This window comes from Chelonia mydas, chromosome 1 (genome assembly GCF_015237465.2).
Source record: "Chelonia mydas isolate rCheMyd1 chromosome 1, rCheMyd1.pri.v2, whole genome shotgun sequence".
Lineage (NCBI taxonomy): Eukaryota > Metazoa > Chordata > Testudines > Cheloniidae > Chelonia > Chelonia mydas.
In genome coordinates, this window is record NC_057849.1 from 50,863,302 (window position 1) to 50,888,813 (window position 25,512).

The 25,512-nt window shown below is 39.1% G+C and overlaps 1 protein-coding gene across 7 annotated transcripts in view; it reads right to left on the reverse strand.

Moving 5' to 3' along the window:
- The window catches only part of DCLK1 (doublecortin like kinase 1), a 332,990-nt gene that overhangs the window by 16,541 nt on the left and 290,937 nt on the right, over positions 1-25,512 (reverse strand). For all 7 annotated transcript variants that reach the window (XM_037892346.2, XM_043531863.1, XM_043531859.1 and 4 more), the window contains 6 exons: positions 22,113-22,259; positions 16,011-16,144; positions 15,327-15,404; positions 14,475-14,571; positions 10,858-10,938; positions 3,002-3,115 (listed from right to left, as the gene is read on the reverse strand). In XM_037892346.2, coding sequence (XP_037748274.1) covers positions 3,002-3,115; positions 10,858-10,938; positions 14,475-14,571; positions 15,327-15,404; positions 16,011-16,144; positions 22,113-22,259 — 651 coding nt within the window. The remainder of the gene's footprint in view (positions 1-3,001; positions 3,116-10,857; positions 10,939-14,474; positions 14,572-15,326; positions 15,405-16,010; positions 16,145-22,112; positions 22,260-25,512) is intronic.

Sequence of the window (25,512 nt, forward strand, 5' to 3'; positions counted from 1 at the left end):
AATGCCAAAAAACAAGCACAAAAGTGACAACATACAAGCAAAGCTTTAACATTCCAGACATGAACACAAATTGAACTATGCTCAGTTAATAGAATGTATTGCAATACATCTTTGAATATTAAAGCATTTTTTAAAATTGATTTTTATTTCCTCTGGATTATTCCAGACAGAAAGAGTATAATTACAAACCCATAGGGTACTGACATAGAGTATTGTTGTTGTTTTTTTTAAAAAAAAACCTCTTTCAAAACATCTGTTTTTATTTGAGAAATAATTACCAGCTCTCTTCTTTAGTGGCTGGAGACATTATAACTAAGCAGTCAAGTCATTAATTTAAAATATTCAAAGGAAAGAGTGTGACGACATCCTTGGAGAATTCAACAAAAATTCTAGTGCTAAACTTTAAACAGATTATTTAATAAATGCTTGCTATTAAACATGCATTTTACATTTTTTAGTGAAATGTTAGATTTATATATAAGAAAAATGCAGTCATGGAACTTCAAAATTAAATATTTTGGTCATATCTGCTTTAGGGCTCTAATCCTGCAAATACTTATGCACATGATTAACTTTATGACAGTAGTAAAGTTTAAGAATATGCGTGAGTGTTTGTAGGATTGGAACCTGGATGAACAGATACTACTTTTACTGGGGATTCTAACCAAAGCAAACGTATGCCTCCGCAAAAGGGGTCAGTACAATATATTTGGATATTACTGAAGAAGTCAACAGCTTACTAAAAGTGTTTTATGTAAATAAATAAAATACACTTCCAGATGACTCTGACCTAATAACATAAACAAACTAGGGGTGCAATTCCCCCCAGCCCAGCGGACCTGCACAAATCCTTATTAATTTAAGCTCCACATTAAAGGTTCGATACATAGACCCCTGTGTGGGACCCCCATACAGTGGTGAATTTTACCCTAAGGGCGTATGTATAATAAAGAATATCACTATGAAGTTGAATTGAGAACTAAATACCGTATTTTAGCTATCCCTTTACATAATTTACAGTATACACATATATCGGCACCATAAACAGGTTTTTTTAAAAAGGGCTAAGATATACTTATTGTACATTTTTAGTGCTGAACAATATGTTCCAGCATTTGGGGAGCATATGCTTTGTAAATTATAAATTTGGAACAGCCTTAGTTAATAAGCTTTATATCAATATTATCTGGCATTGTAGAAGTAAAAAAGGAGATTCCCGAAAGTAAAATGTTAATGACAATCCCATGCCAAACTTGTATTACATTAGTTTTTAAATGCAGGCACAGTGGTTAAAGGTTTTATTTATTCTGTTTATTAAGATGGGTGTTATGCATGGTATATAAAAGTTTTTTGATATTTAAATCAGCACTTGCCAGTCTGCCTTAAAATTTACACATGCACTACAGATGTGTGTAGCGCCCCAATTTTAGGAAAGTTACTGAAAGAAGTTAGTTAATTAAGCCACTTTCTGGATTTTATAACAATATTTTTAAAATACTGCTAGTTTAGAGGCAGAACTCCAGAATTAACCACACCAAGGTGTGGTATCCACTCAGAAGGATGCTCTCTTAAATGTACTTATTTAAATTCTAACACATTACCAAATTCAGTGAGTCTTTTTGCTTTTGTTTTATTTATTTCTATAATGTTTGTCAATGGAAAGATTCACTTCACCAATGCCTTTTTCATTACTAAAATATCAAATTGCTGTCAACAATCCATTTCCAGACCAACTGGGACAAATAAAAATATTTTAAAAATTAAAAGAGGCAAGCGATGGAAGGGGGTAGGGAAAGCATCGTTTCTATCTTTTAAGCTTTGAAAGCCTTGAAAAGAGGACCTGAGCAGTACTTCTTATGGACAAGCGTGCTGGCAGTCCATTTGAAAAAGAACACTGTTTGAACTAGGCTGTTCAGAACATACTCTGTACCCATTGCTCATATGAAATGCAGGTATGTGATGTTTTACTTATGGGAGAGTTACTGTGGTATTATTGCTTGAAAATGAAAATAAAAAATGCTGACTATATGTTATCTGATGATTGAAAATCTAAGGAAAGCATGAGGGAAATTTGTTTCCGCGTTGAGGTAGTTTTTATTTAAAAAAAAAAAAAAAGTGAGAGAGGCACAGCTTGAAATGTTAAATACTTAGTAACTTCTGATAAGTAATCTTATCCATTTTGCTGCACAAACAGTTCACACCTGCGAGCCAGATTGTGCCTGTTGAGCTGAGTTTATTTCATGCTGATTTAACTCACCATTGGAGGGGCCGAGCTGAGGAACATGAAAGTGGAAACAGTATGAGACAGTGTACATGTGCAGTCACACCATCTGCAATTTATGGAAGCTGGGAACAAACACTGAGTAATCTGATATGGGAATGGTTATGTTCAATGTGTCACTGATTGTTTGGTGACTTTATCTGGAGAATTAACATTACCATGAGTAATAAAAAAAAAAGCTTTAAAACACAGGCCGATGTATTAAAAATAAGTAAAGGATGTGAATGTGGATAAAACAGATAGTTACTGGTTAATGGTACTTGCCTAAATAATCTAATAAAATTCTGAATATCTTCTGTGCGTGTGTGTGTGTGAGTGAGAGAGAGAGAGATACATACATATGTTCATCTTGGAGGAAAAATACAAATTTGTATACTGTACTGCATGTGCCTATAAAATTTAGCTGGACTTGGTTGAGACGGTCTCACAAGCTCCATTACTTTCAGACAATATCTAGATTGTAACTACAGCATGCAGCACAACTAAATCTCTACCCGATTTAATCGCTGCTTGGAGGGATGCAGCTTGCAAATTGTGTGTAGTGTGGTATGCAATCCTCATGCATAACTGCATCTGAAATGGTTACATTAATTTCAACGACATGGGCAACACTTCACATTAAGTTGCAAGCCCTTGCTGTCTTTTGCTGTTATCTTCTGAATATAGACTGTTCTGTGGGCACTTTTTAAAATGTTATAGCTGTGTACTTCAGATGCTTACTGTTATGACAGAAACTCCAGCTGCTGTGCTGTTGGGTTTAGGCCCTGTGTTGAAATGCTTCTTTATCTTCCCAGCTACTGAAAGCTGATGCTCATTCTCTGGAAGGCCATCATCCTGCAAAGAAAGAAACAAAAGTTTATAGAGAAAATGCAAAATAAGGGAGAACGCTCTTTTTGCAGGATTGTGAGGTGCTCCTGGAGGATCCTGCGGATGTAAAAAGTTAAATAAAAAAAAAGTTTTTCATGAGATTCGTTTAATTCAATGTCAGCTTTTCCAGGAATCTATCTAAGGTGTTTGTAAGGAAACTTGTTATAATGGAACAGCCCCATCTCTCTTCTCAGCTTTAGCTAATAGCTCTCTTTCAAACTTTTATAAACGTTTGCATTTATTAACTGCCAGCTTATGGTAATTTGTTAGGTCCATAAAATGTCACAATAAATGAATCTCAGATTGATCCTGTGTTCTGTTAATACATTACAATCAATTAAAAGTGAAGACAACAATACTAGTTAAAAGATCATTAGCGTTAAAAAGATAAGCCCAGTTTCTCTGATATGCAGCAAGGAAAGTGTTCTTGTGAGAGAATAAGTGTGCTCCAAGGTCCTCCCTAAAGCCTTATGGAGTTCCAGTTTCAGAGAGGTGAGATTTGGCTGAATAAAATATTATGCTTAACATTTAACCAAGGGGAAAAAGTGCTCAAACTATATGCAGGCTGTCACAGAGTCCGGTCTATACCCCAGCCTGCAATCAGTCTCTCTGGAGTGACCCCTTAGTGGGCCGGGCCCGAAGGACACACACAGTTCCAACAGGGGCAGGCCTGTGGCCTCCAAGACTGGGCCTTCGGCACCAACAATTCCTGTCTGTCTCCATGCCTCTCTGCAGTGAATCCAGCCAAGCCAGAGTCCTGCGGGAGGCTGGTACTGTATCCCTCAGGGCCAATGCTCTCAGGGAGTACTTACAGCGACACAGGCAGCCTTTTCAAAGCAAGGTAACATTTTATTAGTCACCTGGCACACAGAATCTTGTAGTACTTAGGTTAGCACAGAGAGGCAGAAATTACACTACAGTACATGCCAAGCCAGTACCATGATGAGCCAGCCAAGCTGTAATGGACTCCACCTCTGGCTCCCACCCCCCCATCCCTCTTTTGTCTCCCTAGGTTCGGGCTCCTGAGTTCCTTCAAAAAGGGATGCCCTCCTTCCGGTCACCTGACACCTGGTTCTCCAGCTCAGTTCGCAAGTCTTGCCTGCTGGAGTGTGCTGCTGTCAGGTGTTGATGTTTCAGAGGTATCTCTTGCTGGATGCTATGTTGATTTGGGTTACGTTTGAGACAGCTCTTTAATGAGCCAGCCCCCAGGCAGCCAGGTGACACCCATACCTCCTGCCTCCCGCACTCTTTTAGCAGGTATGAAACTTCTTTTTTTACAATGCAAATTAGAGAGGGAAACAGAGGCACACACAGGATTAATAAAAATATTCCAGAAACTTTCCACTCCATCAAAGGGGGGATGCATTTATAAAGTTCACAGGGCTTGATCCAAGCACAACCAGTGGTATTCACTGAATACTAACCTGGGAGGAGGCTCCTTATAAAGTCTAGAAGGAGATTCCCCTGGCTAATTTCAATGAGTCCTGACCCAGCTATGGGATAATGGATAGATGCCTGATTGATGGCTGCTGTTACAATCACTGATTGTGATATTATCACATTTAGCCTATGGCTAAATGAAGCCACAACCTACAGGGAGCTCCAGCCTTCCCTCAGGGAGGTCAAGACCTCAATGAGGGCCTACAGTTCTTCCCATGCACTACACAAGATCTTCCTATGCAGCAGTCGGGGACACAGGGGTAAAGAAACATGGGCTCCAGCCAGGAAAAACAGATAATGTTTATGTCAGTTGTGGCCTTGTCTTCACTAAAAAAAGCATGTTCTTAACTTGAGTTAAAATCCTAGTGAAGACAAGGAAGTTTGTTTTCACACAAGTTAAAGACTGAATTAAAAACACACCTTTTTTAAGGTAATGAAGACAAGGCCTTTGTAACTGACCCAAAGGGTGGGGCCAGATAGACCACTTTAAGAGCAATGCCAAGAACAGCTACCTTGGCAAAGCCTGCCCACTATCAGATTATGCAGTGTAGCAGAGAACAGTAACCTTGGGTCATATAAAATGACTGGCTGGCAGAACTACTGCTTTGTATCAGAGCCCTGCACAGGACTATATTTTAATTCCGCTCCCTCTATTATGGCAGCGGGTCCTGCAGGACCTGCGGGATCCCTGTCCCGCTGCAGGGCTCTACACTAGTCCCATTGAGAGCTCTGCTTTGCATCTCTAGTGATCAACAATGGAACCAGAGACTTAAACTAAGCATTTTAGCACCAAAAGTACAACACATGGAAGTAACAGATCAAGATCAGAACATAAAATGAGTGTTAACATTCATTTTTCTGTCTTTGTAACAATTCTGAGAGCACTTACTATGTTACACAGTTGCTGCAGTAAATCATGGGCTTTGTGAGCATATGGGAAGAAGGTTAGTTTGAGTTTGTAGATTGTGGCACTGGTTTTCAAAAATTCCTCACTCACCTCTTAACAAAATGCACTAGCGGGCAGAATATGGTCAAATGCAGAGCTTTAAAAAATATAGAGTTGATTATTGGAGACCTAGCTCAGTTGTATATGACCCCTAAAATAACCTGTATTCCTCTGACCCGACCTTTTCCAGAAGAAAACCAGTCTATAAAATGAACTCTTTCCTCTTCTTCATTGGAAAAAATCCCCAAAACTTACATCTCATTTTTCAAAGGTCTGAGGCACAAGCATCACCAAGGCCTGATGACTAGTATAATACTTTCTATCAGGGAAACTTACAGCCTTAGCTCCAGAGATAATATTCCAGATCCGCATAACATAGGATACATTTTTTGAGCCACAATATGCTCAAGGTGTGGCAAAGTTATAAAATATTAATTCATCTGTCACTGCAACACTTTCTAACTACTATTTCTTCTAGCTGATGTTTACTTTACAAATATACTGGTATTCAGGATCCAAACTGGAATCACGTCATCCAACATTAGAAAATAGCCACACATCTAGGGTGAAACATGGCAGCTGTTTAATATCAGACAGCAATGCTACACCACAGTTTATGGCAGGAAGTGAAGAAGAATATCATACCCACAAGAAACTGCAGGAGGAACTGGATGTAGGCTAAATGCTCCAAATAGGAATTTGATCAAGACACTGTAAATGTTAACCTCCCAAAGTCAGTCTTCATTAATGAGTGTTCCAGTCTATGCATTAACCATTAGATATACACATTTCTTCTCACAAGTGGTCTGGACCTTGGTACTGCATCTAATCTATAGTACTAGGGACAAAACAGTCAAGAGTGACTGGTGATTTTGGATATTCATCTTGAAACACCTTAAAGGGGCCTGAGTTTCATAAAACACTGAGCACCCGTTTTCTCAAAAATAGGCCCCTTGTAGTGTCTCAGAAATTGGACACCCGGAAACTGAAGCACCTAAAATCACTTGTCACTCTTGAAGACCTTGATTTAGGATTTACAACGTACTACTTCAATGTGCAATTGTTTACTGTCCTCCCTGTCTCATTTGGATTTTCCAGCAAACACTGATAGTTGCTGCTCAACAGAGTACCTGCTTTGTTTTGTTTTAAAATAAGAAAAAAGAGCCAGAGAGAGGCTGCTGGTGTCATTCCTGTATATAATAATCATCATGAACATTGCTTGCTATTTGCATTGTGCTACACAACAGGATGTGTAAAGATCCAAAAAAAAAAAAGAAATTGTGCTAAAAATCTTAAGCAAAGCTCAGGACTGCCAGACTCCTACTGCCCTGAAGCACTCAGATCCATTTCACAAGATGAATCGCAAGAGGTTTCCTTTCCAGTGCTAATTGTGCCATAGGAAGAGGTCATTATATAAATAACAAGAAAATTAGACCAAATAAAAGCCCTGGAAAAGCCTGTTGACTCTGTTTCCTTTAAGGTTTCCAGTGAGATTTGGGCAGTGCCCTATGGTGTGACCAAAAATATTGCAGCAGCCAAATAAGAAATGTCTTTTTAAATTAACCTCCTTATGAATACTCAGTTTATTAGTATTATTTACTGATGGTTACTTATTTATTTCACATACAGGCAGCCAGGGCCAGTGTATCTAGGGAAATGTTTTAAAGCTACAGGTTTCCTAATCCTTTTTAGGCTGGCGTGTACAAAAAATAATCCATTTTGGGGTTATCATTATAACAGGGGAAGGGTTTACAAAAAGTAATCCATCCCTTTCACCATTATAACTTATTGAATTACAGTAAGTTAAACATTTTTATTACTCAGAAGTCAAGAACAGGGTATATTTGTACCATAACTTGCCAGTGGTGCACTTTGGATTATATAACATTTCCAGTGTTTAAAATGCTAGCTCCCAAGCCTCCAGCCTCTTTTATAATTCCTTAGTTTTGCAATGAATATGAGCAGGCAAAGGAAACAGTAAGAGTCCCAGTAGGGGAAGTATAAAACAGTGGATTTGTTTCTAGCTCTAAGAGTTCTGTATATGAGAGGCAAATCCAAATAAACTAAATTGAGGGGGCAGAGAACTGCTGTTGAATTGCATTCAGAATCCAGGATTTCCATCTGTCTCAATGGCAACTAGCCAAAGTCTTTTCAGGTTTTGTTTATTAAATTGAAAACAGCTGGGATATTATTGACATAGGAGCTGTTTTACTGGTCTGATTCTGACCATTACAAGTTTTGTTGTTTCTAAGAGAGTCCAGCTATTTTTATTGTTAAAATTTAAACTGAAACGAGGGTTGTCTCCTATTGAAACTGTCATACTAAATTCCAGCAACGTCATCAATTTACAAAGTAATCATTTAATAAACAGTCATAAAAAGCTGCACTTGCAAGTGCAACAGTAATTTACAGCTGACAAATACTTTTTTACATAGAACAACTAGGCAGAATGCCAAAATGAAATTTCAAAGAGAAAAAAATGAGATTGATCATGAAAATTATCATGAAAAATTATTTCTATTTTCCAGCCAGCACTACCCACAATTTTAGTGCTATTTCACTGGTCTCAAAACTATAAATAAGTCCAAAATATTATATAGCATTAGGTACTAAGGAGAGGTATTTGAACAGATTTATTAGAAAAGTTAAGTGTTATTCCACATATTGTACTGGGGTTTGTATTTACTTTCCTTCTAGAAAGAAGCAGAATATTTTATGAAGATCAGCTAAAATAAAAATTTTCACTTGTAGATCTCCAGTGCTGTTATAAATATGAGTAAGCATTATTACCCCAATTTTAAAGATGAAGAAACTGAGGTAGAGAGAAAGTGACTGGTTCAAGGTGATGACAGAGCTAGGAATGGAAAATGTGTCCCCTGACTCCCAGTCCAATGTTCTCTCTCTTGGCTCACACTGCCTCTGTATAAAAACAAGTTTTCCCTTCCGAATTCTCTCTCTTACACACATACTTGGGCCCCAGTTCAGGAAAGCATCCCCATTCAGGACAGCACCTAACCATGTATTTCACTTGAGGTATAAGTCATTTAGTTCAATGGACCTTAAATTGGTGCCTCAAATTCAGCACATACTTATGTGATAGCCAAACCAGAGGTGGACTTAGGCATGTGCTGAGCTCCAGAAAACTTATCTAGCAAATACTTACATTAGTCCAAGAAAAAGGTATTTCTAGCCTGATTAGCTCTGAATGGTGACTAGTATATAGCTGAAGATGATTTACTGACCTCTGAATGTGGAATGCTATAAAGGAATGATTAGGGAGACAAAAATCCCCGTAGAACTAGGACAGAATACTTCCTGTAGTACAAACAGGAGTGCTATATGTTTTCACTGTGATATGCCTGCAGAATATGAACAACAGCATGATTTGCAACACTAAAGCAGTGGTCCACAAACTTTTCAGGGTCCTGAAGGGTTGGGGGGACACAGACAGAGGTAAGAGGGACGAGACTGGGGGCAGGGCCAGGGCCAGGAGTGGGGCTGTGGCCACGGGCCAAAGCTGGGGGCGGAGCCAGAACCAGGGCTGGGTGCAGAGCTGTGGCTGGGCTGTGGATGGAAGCCAGGGGCTGGGGCCAGGGCAGAGCTGGAACTGGAGTGGGGCTCGATACTGCTCCCTCCCCTACCCCATGTGGGGGCTGGCTCAGGCCCGCCGTGCTCCTTCCCACCCCCCCTCCCCCGGAACATTCCTCCGCATCCCCTCGGTGGGCATGACCCACAGTTTGGGGACCTCTGCACTAACGGAAGTAATACCTCTGACTTCATGCAGCTTGCTGAAACTGTTTACGAAAATGCATCAGAGTGTAATTTAACTAAAAGGGGGAGGGGGGGAAGCTTTCAAGTTCCAGATCCTCCAATGATGTTATATCAACAGAGCTCCATTAAATTCAGTGGAGTTACGCCAATTTACACCATGGAAGAAGCTGACCATGAGGCAACAATTCTGCTTAGTAAGTCACACTTTCTATCTTTACCTTATCCCTCGTCCCACAGCTCCCTCTCAATCCAGAGATAAATAATCTTTCAGTTCTGAACAAAAATTTAAAATTGAGATATAAACATTGTGTGATAAGAATATATCCTCCAAGAAGGAAAGAAAATACCACCACCACCACAATCTTCTGCCTTAAAGTGACCACAAAAATGCTAAATAGTCTTATTATATATTGCACTGGATGTCTATAAGCTTTACATGACAAAGGGGCTGTGCAGTTCAGAAGTATTTACAGTTAAAAACTGCTTCTATCTGAACAGCAGAATGGAGACTATAACTACTTGAGCATGTACTTTGTAAGTACTTTACACACCATTTTCAATTAAGAAATATAGTAAACTATTTAGACACTTTTTTATTTTTTTTAATGTTGTTATTTAATTAGTCTGTATATTTGAATTACAAATATTCCTTTTTGGAACTACGCTCCCTATAAGTGTCAGTGATCTCCTTTTGGATACTAGGGGAAGTACTGAATCACACAAATGTGCTAGGGAGGAATTCCACACTGGAACTTGCAATATGCAAATTCAGTTATTTTTTCTTGTACTCATTTTGCTTTTCTGTATCTTCATTTTTAAACTGGAATCTGGATTCTTCTCCCCACTTTTCTTTACATTTTTATCCAAATATTTTGAAACATATTAAATAGTCTTAAATAATTAATATTAAACAGTGTCTCTGTCTCAACATTAAAGCATAGACAGGCCCAGGCCTTCTTAATCTATATCAGATTTATCCATATACCACCTCTTTGTTAATCAATTTTATGACATGTTCAGAACAAATGAGCATTGATCTAAAGATGAAAATGTCACACTAATATAGATTAAATTGATATTACTGCACATAAACATGTTTATAGTTCAAATTTGGAAGTTAAATATTTGACTGTAAAGATTTTGTACTTAATGCTGAATCATCCAGCTTTAAAACATGGACTATATTTCAAGATCCCTTAGTTGCGATTGCAAGACTTGTGAGCCAATCTGATTTACGTGCACAAAATGTATCACTGCACCTGCAAATTGACCTTTGGGAAATTGACAGAGTTTGCAGGTGCAGTTAAGGAGGTGTGTTGCAAATGTGTCCCAAGATATTGGGGGAAGAGTGTGCAGAGCATTGTGCACAAAAATATTTAATTGTATACTAATAAAGCACTTTCACTTCCAGTGAAACCACACAGTGAGTTGGTCATTACCTGTGTCTCTTTTAGAAAATGTTGGCTCCAAAGAGGCATTTAAAGTATTTGATGGCAAACAGTTAAAAGATTACAAGACTAAAACAAGAATTTGCAGTCCTGAAATTACTTACATTAACCCATGGATGTTCGAGAACTTGCAAGGCTGAGAATCGCTGATCTACATCTACCTGAAGCATCATGGTGATAAGTTCCTGTGAAATGGAAGATAAGATCCAGTTTAGAGCACATTTTTATGAAGAAAAACAAAAGATTTAATTCAGTGAAGTGATCTTCAAGAATTATACAGGGTGGAAATATACTAGGGTTATTTAAAAAAACCTGTCAACTGCTGAACTGTAAGCTGAGCTTCTAAATCAATAGCTAAATAATAAGCTGAAAAGCTAGAAGATCATAGTGCTGAGTTACTTTTGTAGTCCGCGGTTTGCAGAGGAAAGAACTTCTCACATAAGGTACAAAACAGATGGGAGCATGAAATCAGGTTAGTTGCCCATTTAGAAAATAGCCAATTTTCTCTAAAGATGATGCAGACTAATCTAGAATTTGGCTTTCTCCCGGTCCCAATATCAATAGCAAAGTGGATATTTTCAAAAAAATATTTCTAACTCTTAAAACCTTTATTTTAATGTTTCAAATTCTTCTTTACTATTTTCCTCAGTTTCCTACCAGCATTTAATGCATTTCTTCTCCCATCAGTGAGTACATTCAATCTATACGAAAGATAACAGTAATGGGATGCTAATATAAAGGGAAATCAGAAATGAAAGACATCAATTATTTTCAATAATAAATGGGAGCGGAATAGAAACTAATGAGTTTATGCATCAAAATGGAAAATATTAGAACAAACTAACTAGATAGAGTAGTTCGGTAATGGAACAAGCTTGCCAAAGGAGCTGTGGAATTGTCATTAGAGATATTGAAGACTAGAGCTGATTCTTAACAGATGAGTGATGTCTTATGTATGATGAAATCAAGCTTGCCACAATACAAAGGGAGGGATTAGAAGACTCCTACTAACACTTAATGTTTTCTTTCAGTTCCAAGTACTGTATCCTGTATGTTAATTTCACTAGCTTGGAAACTAAAATCCCACCCCCTATCCCCTCCCATATTATTTCCAAAAACAGTACAAAGCAGTGGTTTAGAGGAATCAAGAATCAGCGTTTAATATGTCATTTTCAATCCTCACACCCCAGATGAAAACACTGACATTGTTTTGTGATAAATTAGTGCTCATACTGAGAGCAAGGAGAGGACAGTGTTGCATATATTCATCCTATGATTATGTGTTGGTGTTCCCAAGCTTAAGGAAAGTGTTTGGGTGAAATCTATTAGTTATACACATGCCAACTCAAATGGACTGCAAATATGAAACTCCTATCAACTCCAATGTTACTGTAACTCAGAATGCCTAGAAACTCTGTAAATTCACCTCTTACTATAGTGCACCAATGAGACTGCTCCAGAGAATTTGAACTCTTGGGCCAAATTCAACCCTGTTGTGTAAGTGTATTTAACTGTGTTAGGGACTAATCCTGAAAGGTACTGTGCATCCACAGTTCTCTCATCTCATCTCAGAATCAAGCTCTTCCTTATTACAGTAAAAATGTTTTATCCGGCATGTTGGAGGAATGGGGGGTGCCGGTAAGTGAAAAATGCTGGTTAACTAAGAGGGAGGGAGTTTGGGTGCGGGGCTGGACTTTGGGACGTGGGAAGGGTGCGGGGCACGGGATCTGGGAGGGAGTTTGGGTGTGGGAGGGGATGCGGAGCTAGGGGTTAGAGCGCAGGAGAAGGTGCGAGGCATGGGCTCTGGGAGGGAGTTTGGGTGTGGGAGGGGGCTCAGGGCAGGGGGTTGGGGCACAGGAGGGACCTGGGGTGCCAGATCTGGGGGGGGAGGGGAGACTCACCTCAGGCGGCTTCCTGCAAGCAGCGACCTGTCTCGGCTGCTTGTAGGTGGAGGCAAGGTAGGCAGTTCTGTGCGCTGCCTCCGCCCCACCCTGAGCGCTGGTTGTGCAGCTCCCATTGGCCGGGAACCATGGCCAGTAGAAGCTATGGGGGCAGTGCCTGCGGGCAGAGGCAGCATGCAGGAGCAGCCACGACAGATCATCACTTGCGGGAGCTGCCCGAGGTGAGTGCCCTGCAGATCCGGCACCCTGCACCACCTCCTGCGCCCCAACCTGCTGCCTCCCACACCCAAACTCCCTCCCAGAGCCCGTGCACCCCAACCTCCTGCCAGCCCTGCACCAACTGGACTATAAACCAGACTTTCAATGAAGATCAGAAATGCCGGTTTACAGAACTTTCCGGTTGGTGAAGTGCTGGATAAAACAGCTTTTACTGTACTTGGAAGTTGGTTTTAAAATAGAGGACTAAAAAAAATGAACTGCTTGTAATGGATTGACAGAACAAGTCAGAGTCTCTTACCCCGGCAACATTCAGGAGTTACAGGCAATGTTGAGCCTGGTTCTTTGACAGAAAGAGATATCAGGACAATCCTTTCATGTCATTAATCATGAGACATGTTTTCCTCAGATTATTATTATTTAGAATATATAATACAATTACACCTGAAGGTGCCAATTGGAATCCAGCTGCCATTGTGCTTGTCGCTGTACAAACCATAGAAAGCAGAGTTACTGCCCCCAAGGAGTTTTCAATCTAAGATGCGCATATTTATGATCCAAGTTACTGGAAGTTTTAATTGTTCAATAGGTGTTGACAGGATGCTTAAAACTAGAGCTGGGCAAAAAATTTCATACAAATAGTTTATTTTCTGAAAAATGCAGTGTCAGGTTCACCACAACTATCTGTGAATTCAGATTGAATTTGGCAAATAGATTTGCCCCTCCCCCTTAAAAGGGATACATTTTGAATAAGTTTTTAAATGTTTTGTTTCAACACAGATGGGGTGGGATCTGAGTTACTACAGAAAATTCTTTCTTGGGTATCTGGCTGGTGAATCTTGCCCATATGCTCAGGGTTTAGCTGATCGCCATATTTGGGGGTTGGGAAGGAATTTTCCTCCAGGGCAGATTGGAAGAGGCCCTGGAGGTTTTTCGCCTTCCTCTGTAGCATGGGGCACGGGTCACTTGCTGGAGGATTCTCTGCTCCTTGAAGTCTTTAAACCATGATTTGAGGACTTCAACAGCTCAGACATAGGTGAGAGGTTTTTCGCAGGAGTGGTGGGTGAAATTCTGTGGCCTGCGTTGTGCAGGAGGACGGACTAGATGATCATAATGGTCCCTTCTGACCTTAGTATCTATGAATCTATCTATGAATCTATATTTTTCAAAATGACATTTCATTTAAAAAATTAGCTAGATTTAATTACTAAAGAGTAAAAAACACCTGATAACAAAATTAAATGTTTCATTTGACCCCAAAAACATTTCCATTTTGGGTCGACCCAAAACAAAAAGATTTTTTTCTGATTTTTTTGATTTAGCCACCCAACTGAAAAATCATTTATTCATTCGGCTTCACTTAACACTGTATAAGACACAAATACAAACAAAGTGCTGCCCAGAGCAGTTTACAGTCTAAGACACAGACAATAATCCAATAATAATGTAGTAGATGACACATACGTACTTTAGGCAAGTCTAGACCTAAAGCTTCTCAAATATAGGGACACAAAAGAACAGTAGTTTTACAGTCTCTTTGCACACACAACGTATATACAGGACACCTTGGATAAAACGGAAGAGAACCAACTTTGTAAATCTACCTTTGCAGAATCAGAAACGTTATCCCAGTATGGAGATGGGAAATCCACCTGGCCCATCAAAATCTGATCAAAAAGCACTTCCTGGTCATCTCCACATCTGTAAAGCAAACAAACACAAAACAAAACATAAGATTTATTTCCTGAGGTAGTTTTCATAAACTTTTAAAAAGCAAGTAAAATGCTTTTAACTGTAGTTCACTAAGTTTGCCTTTTGGAACCAGTTCCTCTCCCCATGCCACACGGCCACCATTGTGAACTGCAGGGGCACTTGAGATGGAGCATAAGTGAGAAGGGGGAAAAAAAAGAGTCAATTTGTAGGGCAACCTCTGTCAGCTCCCTCCACCTTCCCTCTTTGTTTCTGAGCTTGCCTATCTTTAAGGCAAGGCCCAGCCCTTCTTGCTTTAATGGAGAGGGGAGATTTGTGAGGGGAGGCTTTGAATTTGCTCACAGGTGTAAATCTCTGTTGGAAGGCTTACATTTTGTTTACATTTTACTGCTTCCTGCTTACTGTGTTGGTGAGTAACTGGGGGAATCTGCTGATTTCATCATATATTTTAATTGGTTGTCAAGGGCACCCAGAGCCTGGAATGAGTGCATTTCTTTTGCAAGGTAGATTACATTGAAATAAATAAAATGAGAAGAGACTGGAGTTTTTACAGTAACACAATGGAGATTTATGAAGTTTGTATAAATTAACAGGCAGAGCATGGAAAAAAATAACACAGCATTGCAAACAAAGATTCCCACCCCGCCCCTCACCCCAGAAGACCTCTTAGTGTAGGACACGAACATGGACCATTCACAGCACAGAGGTACATTGTTACAATTTGGATAAAAGATGATAGCCCATACCCACGGAATGGAGGAAAGCCACACAGCAGGATATAAGTAATCACACCAGCTGCCCAGATGTCCACCTTCAGGCCATATCTAAAAGTGTTAGAGGTATTATGATTAGAGATACCACACCTGTATGAACTACAGTACACAACTGAAAGAAAACGGTCAGTGCACAAATTCTTATTAAATGGTCTGAGCTGAATTTTCTCTATACTGTACACCAATTTCTGCTTTCAGATACAAGGCATAAGTTTACAATTTAAAACCACATTGGATTAGAATGTCTGAAGACAGATGATAAAGTGTACTGGTATCTTGGATGAGAGTAGGGCTCTTTTGACCTCTCCTTACAGGAAGCCTGCACAGGTGCCATGGGTCACTCACCCCAGGGGATGTTTGCTCTACACAATAGACCCTAAGGAAAAGGACAGTACAGGACAAAGGAAGAGCACAGAAAACAACAGTTAGCAGTCACTGACGGCAATTTTTTCTTACCTTTACTCCAGGGGTAAAATAAATGGTTAGTTACTGCCTCAGTGCTAATTTGAGGACTTTCTACTTTGAAGTTAAAAACTGCCATGTTAACCCCTAATAAAAGGTGGAAAAGGGCCTAAATTAAAAGAGTTGAACTGATATATTGATGAGAACATATTCCACCCTGCACACTTAAATGAACCTTTACTGCAAATAGTTTACCCAGCTTCTGCAATGATTTCTGGAGCTACATATGTAGGGGTCCCACAGACTGTGTAAAGAGGTCCATCCACTATTGTTGCCAGCCCAAAGTCTCCCAGCTTCAGAGACTTGCTTCCATCTTGGTGTTCATAAACCTAAACCAGAAATAAAATCCACAGGATCAGCAAGGTTCTATGTAAATGGACTCATGAACAATTTGCTAACTTCCTGAAAGACTCCTTTCAGTTGAGTATGCTTTCAGATTCTCCCCTTCACTTCCCAAAATACAGATAAGTGCACGTTTAAAAAAAATCCACAGTGATTAGGAGGGTTTGATTCATATATAGTCTCTCTTCTAAGAAAAAAAAACATACCCAGTGTAACTGGTTAAGTATGCTGGATCCCCCTTTAGTGGCTGATCATCAAAGAGCACAAAATCTTTCTCTTGTTAAAAGCTAAAGTATGGTAGCATAGTAGAGGCCTGTGCTTTTGATGTTGAAGTTCATGGGTTAAATCCCTACTGAGTCTGACAACCATGGTAGCTTATTAAAATTAATACACAAAAGAGAGGCTTGTACAGGGATTTGAACTTCTGAGCTAAAAGAATAACTCCATTAGTTGACAGCAGTAGTAGGCTTTTATTCTCCAAATGGACAAGCCATTAGAGAGGTCACAACACATTCAGCTATCATGTTACGTCACTAAGCACTTATGCTCACTTTTGAGAGCTTGCAAAACATTAAAGGTTGAATTTTCAAAAGTGCACGGTGTTAGCATAACTCTTCTTTCATTGAAGTCAATGGTATAACTCTCACTGACTTCAACGGAAGCAGAGTTAGGCCAGTATTGAGTGCTCTTGAAAATCCTTCCCTACATTATCATCTCTTCAGCAGCGAAATGCTACTTGTAATTTTTTTGTTTTCTTTTGTTTTAATCAGTGCAAGAGGAGACTTTATATTCTAGAAGCAGTCAGTACAGAAAGATAGCAGCCACAATAGGAAAATTCAAATTTCCATTGCTTCCCCAATACTTAAACACTGACAAATATTCAAAATAAAATAATTACATTTATCAAAATAAAATGTCAGCCAGCAAATCATCCCTTAAGGCAGTAGTTGGTTGGGGCTCTCTCTCCCAATTTTTATGTTGGTTTATGGTGAAATTTAGTGCAGTTTAATCTAACGACATTTTAAAAAATGTGTTCAGTCTACAAGAGTAATCTCATGTACACCACCATCTTGAACAGCCACTGCCAAAACAAAAGTCTCACTGAATTACAAATTCCTGCAAAAGAAACTTCTGCGATTTTCGTTAAGAAATGGGCAGTACACTTAACAGAGACTCGTCATCTGCTCGCTTCGTGCAGAAGTTTTTCCTAGAAGATCCCTTCCTCATCAACTGAAACAGTGTGCTAGGGATCCACCAGAAACAACCGTAATTAGCCATCCTATGAAGGTATTTTTTTCCTTATTTGCTGTACAACTTATTTGCATAGAAAGATTAAGAAACCTCCTTGCCACTCCTCCGTATTGTAGGACTATGCAACATATTATATCATGTCTTCTATGTTATGAGGGGAGATTCAGCATTCACAGAAATCCTCTATTCCTGTCATTGTTTTTAATAAATCCATGAAACTGGATCTTGTTATGTGAGAGGATCAACAATCTGAAATGGATTCACACTTCTCTGTTATTAAGTCAGCAAAAGATGGGCATAAAGGCCATTAAAAATGTAATTTCAGCTTTATTAAAAACACAGATTGTTAAATACATCTGGTTCCTGAAATGAAGTGTTTGCTGAAATGGAAGCAATAAATCTAATTTCAACCACAATTTTAATTAAAGGCTAGCAACGAGAAACTTTAAATAGACACTTGGTGGAAAATGTAAAGAAGTGGTTTAGATATCTGTGGCTGAAGCCACTGTAACTAGTATTCTTCCTTAATGCAATTGCCGTTTATTGTGGTAAATGCCTTCACCAAGTTTGGTTAATTTAGTGCATGTTTACAGATTAATTTCACTGGTGATGTGAATGAATCATATAATCAGAGCAATTAATTACAGAAAAGGCCTCTTAAATCATTGAATCCATTCCTCTGCCAATGTGGAATTGTGCAGTATGGTATATTTTCTAGGATTTTGTCTAGTCTGTTTCCAGGCATGAGGCTTCTACTATTTCCTTGAGAGACTATTTCACTTGATTTTCTAGTAACACTAAAACAGAATAGTTTTCCCCCACCCTGTTATACCTCTATTTAGCGCTCTCTATAAAAGTGCTCCTAATGTGAAGCAGTGGTATGTTAATTGCCACTCAAGGCGCAAGGAATGTGAATGATAATTTAATGCTCATCTCATTCAGAACAAACACTATACATGTTTTACTGCATTTAAACACTGAAGGGCAATTAGAGAGATGGGGATTAGTGCAAATTACCCACTATGTAGTGCTTTCACTGTTTTAACTAAGCAATAAAACTGGGTAATTGTACAACACTAATTGAATGCAGAAACACATAATTGTGTGCCACCATATGTATCCTATTACTACAAAGACTGTCAGTATTTTCTAAGCTACTCTTGTGATCACTGCAGATGGCAACAGTCAGAGAAGTTGTTCTCTAGGGTTTATTATATGGCCATAAAGACATCCCATGATTTCACAAAATAAATGTGTTAAATAGCAGCAATTATGAAAAATGTTCCAATTAAAACATGGAAGGCATGTCCTCCAGAGAACAGAGCAAGTGGATGCATAGGTACAGCATTACAGACTTTAAGTACACTGAAAGCTCATGGAGAGTTTTCTGCTAAAATAGACAACAAACATAACAATACTTACCATTTGTATAGAAATTACCAACTTCAAAGTGTTTTTAAAATGTTAAGAAACAAATCCTCATCTTACATCTGTGACATAAATAAATATCATCCCATTTTACAGATCAGGCAATTGAGGCAGAAAGGTTAAGACATTCCTAAGGCCACAGAGAGTCACTGTCAGAGACAGGATTAGAATTCAGAAACTCTTAGCTCTGAGCACTGTGCTAAAGACCACACTCTCCCTCTCTATCAAACTTTAGATGAACTTTAGAGCAGTAATGTAGTCAATGGATCAAATGCTGACTTTCTTACAGTGCGAGATCACTTGATGTCATGGCAATCTATTATGTCAAAACATGTTTAGTCAGGCTTTTGACACAGTCCCACATGACAGTCTCATAAGCAAACTATGGAAATGTGGTCTAAATGAAGTTACTATAAGATGGGTGCACAACTGGTTTGAAAACCCCTATTCAGAATAGTTATCAATGGCCTGCAGTCAAACTGGGAGGGCATATTTATGGGGTCCTGCAGGAGTCACTCCTGGGTCCGATATTAGGCAACATGTGATTTGGATAATAGAGTGAAGAATATGTTTATAAAATTTATGGATGATGCCAAAATGAGAGGGGTTGCAAGCTCTTTGGAGGACAGCATTGGGATTCAAAGTGACCTTGACAAATTGGAGAATTGGTCTGAAATCAACAGGATGAAATTCAACAAAGCCAAGTGCAAAGTACTTCACTTAGGAAGGAAATATTACATGCACCACTACAAAATGGGGAATAACTGGCGAGGTGGTAGTACCGCTGAAAAGGATGTCAGGGTTATAGTGGATCACAAATTGAATATGAGCAAATCATTTGATACCATTGTGAAAAAGACAAATACCATTCTGGGTGCATTAACAGGAGTGTCATATATAAGACATGTAATTCTTCTGCTGTACTAGGCACAGGTGAGGCCTGAGCTGATGTGTGTCCAGTTTTAGGTACCAGACTTTCAGAAAGATGGGAACAAAGTGGAGAGAGTTCAGAAGGGAGCAAAAGAAAAAAAAATGATAAAAGGTTTAGAAAACCAGACCTAAGAGGAAAGATTCAAATAATTAATCTTGAGAAAAGAAAGCTGAGGGGGCACCTGATAGCAGTCTTCAAATATGTTAAGGACTGTTTTAAACAGGATGATGATCAATTGTTCTCCATGTTGACTGAAAGTAGACAAGAAGTAATGGGCTTAATCTACAGCAAGGGAGATTTAGGTTAGATATTAGGAAAAACTTTCTAACTATAAGGATAATTAAGTTTTGGAATAGGCTTCCAAGGGCAGTTGTGGAATCCTCACCACTGGAGCATTTTAAGAACAGGTTGGACAAACATCAGACAGGAATGGTCTAGATACACTTGGTAATGCCTCAGTACAGGGGGCTGGACTAGATGACCTCTCAAGGTCCATTCCATCCCTACAATTCTATGTTTTGTGATATATGTGGAGTTAAGTGCTGAGACAACACATTTGATGTCAATATGTACCAACAACCTAGAGACCTGACTTCCATGTACACTAATACCCCGTTACACTGCCAGAGCAGAGTAAAGGGGCTTTAGTGTAAATGAGAATCAGATCCTTTATATTTATCAGATGAGTGCTGCCTAATTTTATCATACAAAGTACCGAGCTTCCTGTGCTCCCCCTTATACCTGATAAGTTCTATGGGAGTGCCCACATACCCTTTTATAGTTCTTTTCTTTTAAATTAGTGGAACTGAAGTAGTTTTAATATGCAAGTGCTTGTTTTGAAAGTTATGGTCTCTGTGGAAAGTTTAGTGCCTTCTAGCCATTGTTTAGTATCAACAGCAGCATATGACCTTTGTGTTCTTTGGACTGGAAAATACACTCTGGAACAATTTGAATAAAGTGAACAACAACATGATTACTCACGATAGGCCAGTGGGTATTACCAACAAGGGAATAATGAGGATGGAGGCAGAAAGAAATTAAAAATGCTTCAGGCTATTGCTGTCAAACTTTAGGAATTTAAGAAGTTTGAATACAAAAGCATGGTAAGTCTTTTTCCATGAAATCTTCCTGCACATTCCAAGTCACGGCATTAATGAATCCTGACATTTGATTGCTATAACTTATGCATGCAGCCATCTATGAACACTAGCATTAAGACTGCTATAGGGGTGTACATGTTCATGTCTAATGAGAGCCCTGGCCTACATGGTTTTAGCATTTTATGAAAAACTAGGCCAAGAATGGCTAGAACTATACAGACGGCTGTCACTGGAGTTCTGAATTGTACAAACCCAATTCTCTGCAAGTGTGTTAAGATTTATTTGAACCAACCTTCCCGTAACAACTTCCATTGCCAAACAATATTAAACACAGAAGATGATGGCAGACAGTGCACAGCTGAGAACTTACATTCTTTACAATCTAAATTATGTTATTGCTTTAAAACACAGAGAATTATGGGTGCCTTGATACTGAAAATTCTCAGCAAGTTAGAATAAATTCAGAGAACAAACACAAAAATGATTAAGGGACTGGAGACATTAATTTGCTGGCAAAGACTAAACTGAAGACGACAGTGGACACAATAACTGTCAAGAAATATGTAGACCCCAAGGAGAGAGAGGATTTGTTTAGGGTGTTTTTTCAGTGACTTCAATGGGAGTTGGACTGGGCCCTCAGTAGAAAACCAATGACATTAAATTAGAAAAAGGAAGGTTTAGACTATCTAACAAGGGAAGTGTTCTAACCAAAAGATCTATTAGACTGTTTCATGGTTAGAGCAGTCAGAGATGGACTTCAGGGTGCTATTCCTGGATCTGCCACTGACACACTACATGTTTTTGGGCAGATCATGTAATCTCAGTTTGTATGTCTGTAAATTGAAATACTGCTACTAATCTCCCTGTGTAGGGGGGCTGGGTAGCTTGGTACTATGTAAAGGTGCAAAGTATTTATTCCAAGGGAAGTGCCTAAAGCCCTATTGCATGAAATATTTGTAGCTGAAAACACACTCAAAAATTCACTGTATGGACTAATCCTGCACTAGTGTCCTAGGACAAAGACTAGCTAAAGACATAGACTGTTTAACTTCTAGGAGCCTACACGTCTATATTTTTTGTGACTGCTGTTTGGTTTTAAAGACCTTTTGATGATGAAAAGATTAGCATGTGAGAGAAACTAAGTTAAAAGGCTAAAGGCATAGACTCTTTCACTGAGAGCAGAGGTACACTTTCATTCACTCCCAAGTTAGCAGTAACAATACAGTAAATAGAGCTTTCACTTACCAGTAGATTCTCGGGTTTGATATCCCTGTGAACAATGTTCAAGCTATGGAGGTATTTGATGGCACTGGCCAGATTGTACAGCATCCCACTGGCATCCCGCTCTGTGTATTTGTTAGTGGAGGTAATGGCATCAAAAAGGTCTCCTCCCTGGAACAGAACAACCGTGGCACATTAACAACTTCCTGTTGTACACAGACAGCACCACTTAATAATCTTCTTAGAAAGTGAATAGCAGCACTGTGCCACTTTGTGAGGGCCCCACAGAGGTCCTTCCTACCGACAAAGACCTTGTGTTGTGGTGTCATTCCTCCCAGGTACAGAAGGCTGGGCATACCTCCCATTCAGAGCTGGTCAACACTGCTCAGTGTGTCGGCTAACGGAGCTGAAAGATGCAGACTGAGGAAAATATGAAGCGAAGCAACCCATTCCTCTCCTGTAGCCAAGCATGCTGCTTCTGCAACATTTCCAGCACAGCCAACCTGTTTCCTTAGCACCTACGTTGCAAACCTGCTGCATACCATTGTGCTGGGTACGAATCCTTTCTGCCATTTATTATAATTACAAATAACCTACATTCAAAACCATATCCACAATCTCAGTTCAATCCAAAATGATATGGATATTTAGAATTAAATATGAAATTATTTCCCATAATGTATCTATCTACCCAGCATATATACCAGTGCATTAAAGGGATCTGTTTCCACCTCTCAGAAATCTTTGAAAACATTAACTTCAGAGACCTCTCTCCCTTATAGAATGTGTCAAGTATTCTAGGTTTTCTACTTCTTGATGTTAATACTGGGGTCCCCCAGCAGAAAATATGATAACCCCAGCAGAAAATATGATACACTATTATGCTGGAAGGCATCTGATGAGTTAACATTGTTGTCTTACTGCACTGGAGACAATCTATGTCACTTCCCAGTTATCGCTAAAAGTATTTAACTCTGTTGCAATCACCCATGCCTCTCTCTGTGTTCCTTCCTACACCATAACATGACATGGTGCCAGAGCTGGCTGGAGGCCACCTCCAGGGAGGGGAAAACAAAAGGAAAGGAATGAAGGAAGAGAAAGTAAGTGAAACTCCTCTGAAGTGAGGAGAGTGTTTATTTTCTCCATTCTCAAACTCTCAGGCAGCCACTATATCAGGCTCTATTATCAGCAGTGAGCTATAAGAGAGAAAAAATATTAAAGTGATTGAGAATGGCCAAGAGGGCAGGAGAACCCCCAGTTCAATAAAGAGTGTAAGGAAAAAGCAGGCAGGGTGAGAAATAATAAAAGGTTACTTTGCAGAAGAACTGGCCCACAGACCAAAAGCAGAGCAGGTCCATCAAGAAAGCCTAGATCCCACAGAAACAGAAAAAGAGAGGACCACATCTGCAAAAACAGTGAGAAAAATCAAGCTGCCTAGCAGGGACACCAGCAACAGAAAGGAGAAAAAATAAGTAAAAGCAGAGTGTTCTTAAAGGAACAGAAGTTATTTTCCCAGGGCAATGGAGAAAATATTTCCCATACTCCAAGCATTGTCAACTCTCATGATTTTATCCTATGTTTCATTCTATTAGGTATTTTTCCTTAAGCCCCAGGGCCTGAATCATGCAAATCTCAGTTTTCATTGGGGAAAATAAAAAAGTCAGTTTCTGGCCTTTGTGGTTACAGAGAAAAGCTAGAAAACATGGCTGCTAGAGGCTCAAAAAGTAGGAGAAAAATAAAGAGACCCAAAATATTTGAAAAAAATAAAATAAAACCCCTCATGATTGTTTAGTCAATCTGATGGTCATTGGCATCCAACTCAACAGTCTTGTACTATAGTGTTTGACACTAGTATAATTCCTATAGAAAGCATTAATTTCACTGATTATAATCAGCGTAGCCAAAATGCATAAACTGTGTTGAGCAGTTTCACGTTGCATCAGGACTTGTCAATTACACCAATAAATACCAAGTACATCTCTTTTATATACAATATGGGGGAAGAGGCATAGGACATATTGGACCTAGGTCAAGATAAAAAGAATGGTATATGAAACATTGAAAAATCTATGTGACACATATTATATTAGGAAATCTGAGTAACTACCACAGAGCAAGACAGGGAAACAGAAGGATGCAAACTGTAATAAAATGAGGTTCAACAAAAAGCTCACAAAGAAACAAAAGCAGAAAACTTGAGCAATTCTGAAAAAAGAACTGGGAGACAGGTGGGTATAAGATGCCCCCTCATTTCTTGAAAATGAACCTCACATAAGAAGCTGAAGGCCATAAAAATATAAGAAGGGTACACTATCCAGCACTGTGAAGACCTCCAAAGTAGGGGTAGTTGTTGCACAAAAGAAAAGAACAAGAGAAAGAGGCGAGATTGACAATGAACATGGCTATACAGCTAGTGTCTGATTGTGGGCAAGATGAAGAGAAAGTTTCAGCACCTTTGCCATCAGTCCAGTTAAAAAGCATCTTGCTGAAAATTATAATAGCTCAGCAGAGGATTCAGCAGCACAATTAAGAAATCTGCAAGCTGCAAAGATAAGAGGACTTGTCGTAAATGAAAGCAAACTTAGCTCATTCCAGAATGCAAATTAGAGTTGTCCAGCACAGATTTATTCCCACTTTGGGTTTTAAAAGTCCAGCTCACTAGAGTGTTTGAAGACAGTCATTGACAAATCTGGACCATACAGACCTTCCTCTGTACTATCTGATTACATCCATCAAGACTCTTTGAATCAACCACTCAGAGGAATTGAGAGTTAGAGAACTTGGAAAACCAGGGGAAAAAATTCAAACAGAATAAAGCAGAAGATGGAGGAGAAAGGGGCCAAGATTAAGCTCAAAAGAGAAGATTAAGGGAAAGGACTGGTTTCTTCAAAATTTTAGAAGAGATATTAAACCGCAAGTGTCATGGCTTAAGCAAATCTCTAACTATTAGAGATCAGGATGAGACCTAATGTAGAGGGCAAATTATCTCACATCTACCTATTGTGGGGTTCTTATACCTTTCTGTGAAGCATCTGGTGCTAGCAATGGTCAGACACAGAATACTGGACGAGATGAACCTCTGATGAACCTCAGCATGGCAATCCTTATGTTTTAATATTCCTATGTTCCTAAACCTCAGCTGTAACATCAGTCAAGTATCTGGCCCAAAGAGGAGGGGAAAAGGTCAAGCCTCAGATGTAAGGGAAGTAAAAGAAAGATGAGTCTAAAGGCAAAAAGAAAAAGGGAAAGACCAAACCTAAAGTTAAAGAAAAGAAAAGAAAAGAAAAGAAAAGAAAAGAAAAGAAAAGAAAAGAGGGAAGCCTAAACTCAAGAAAGGAAAAGAAAAAGAAAAGAAAAAGGAAGCACACACAGTACATTAATATAGAGACAACTAATATAAAGCAGAATAATTTTGTTGGCAGTC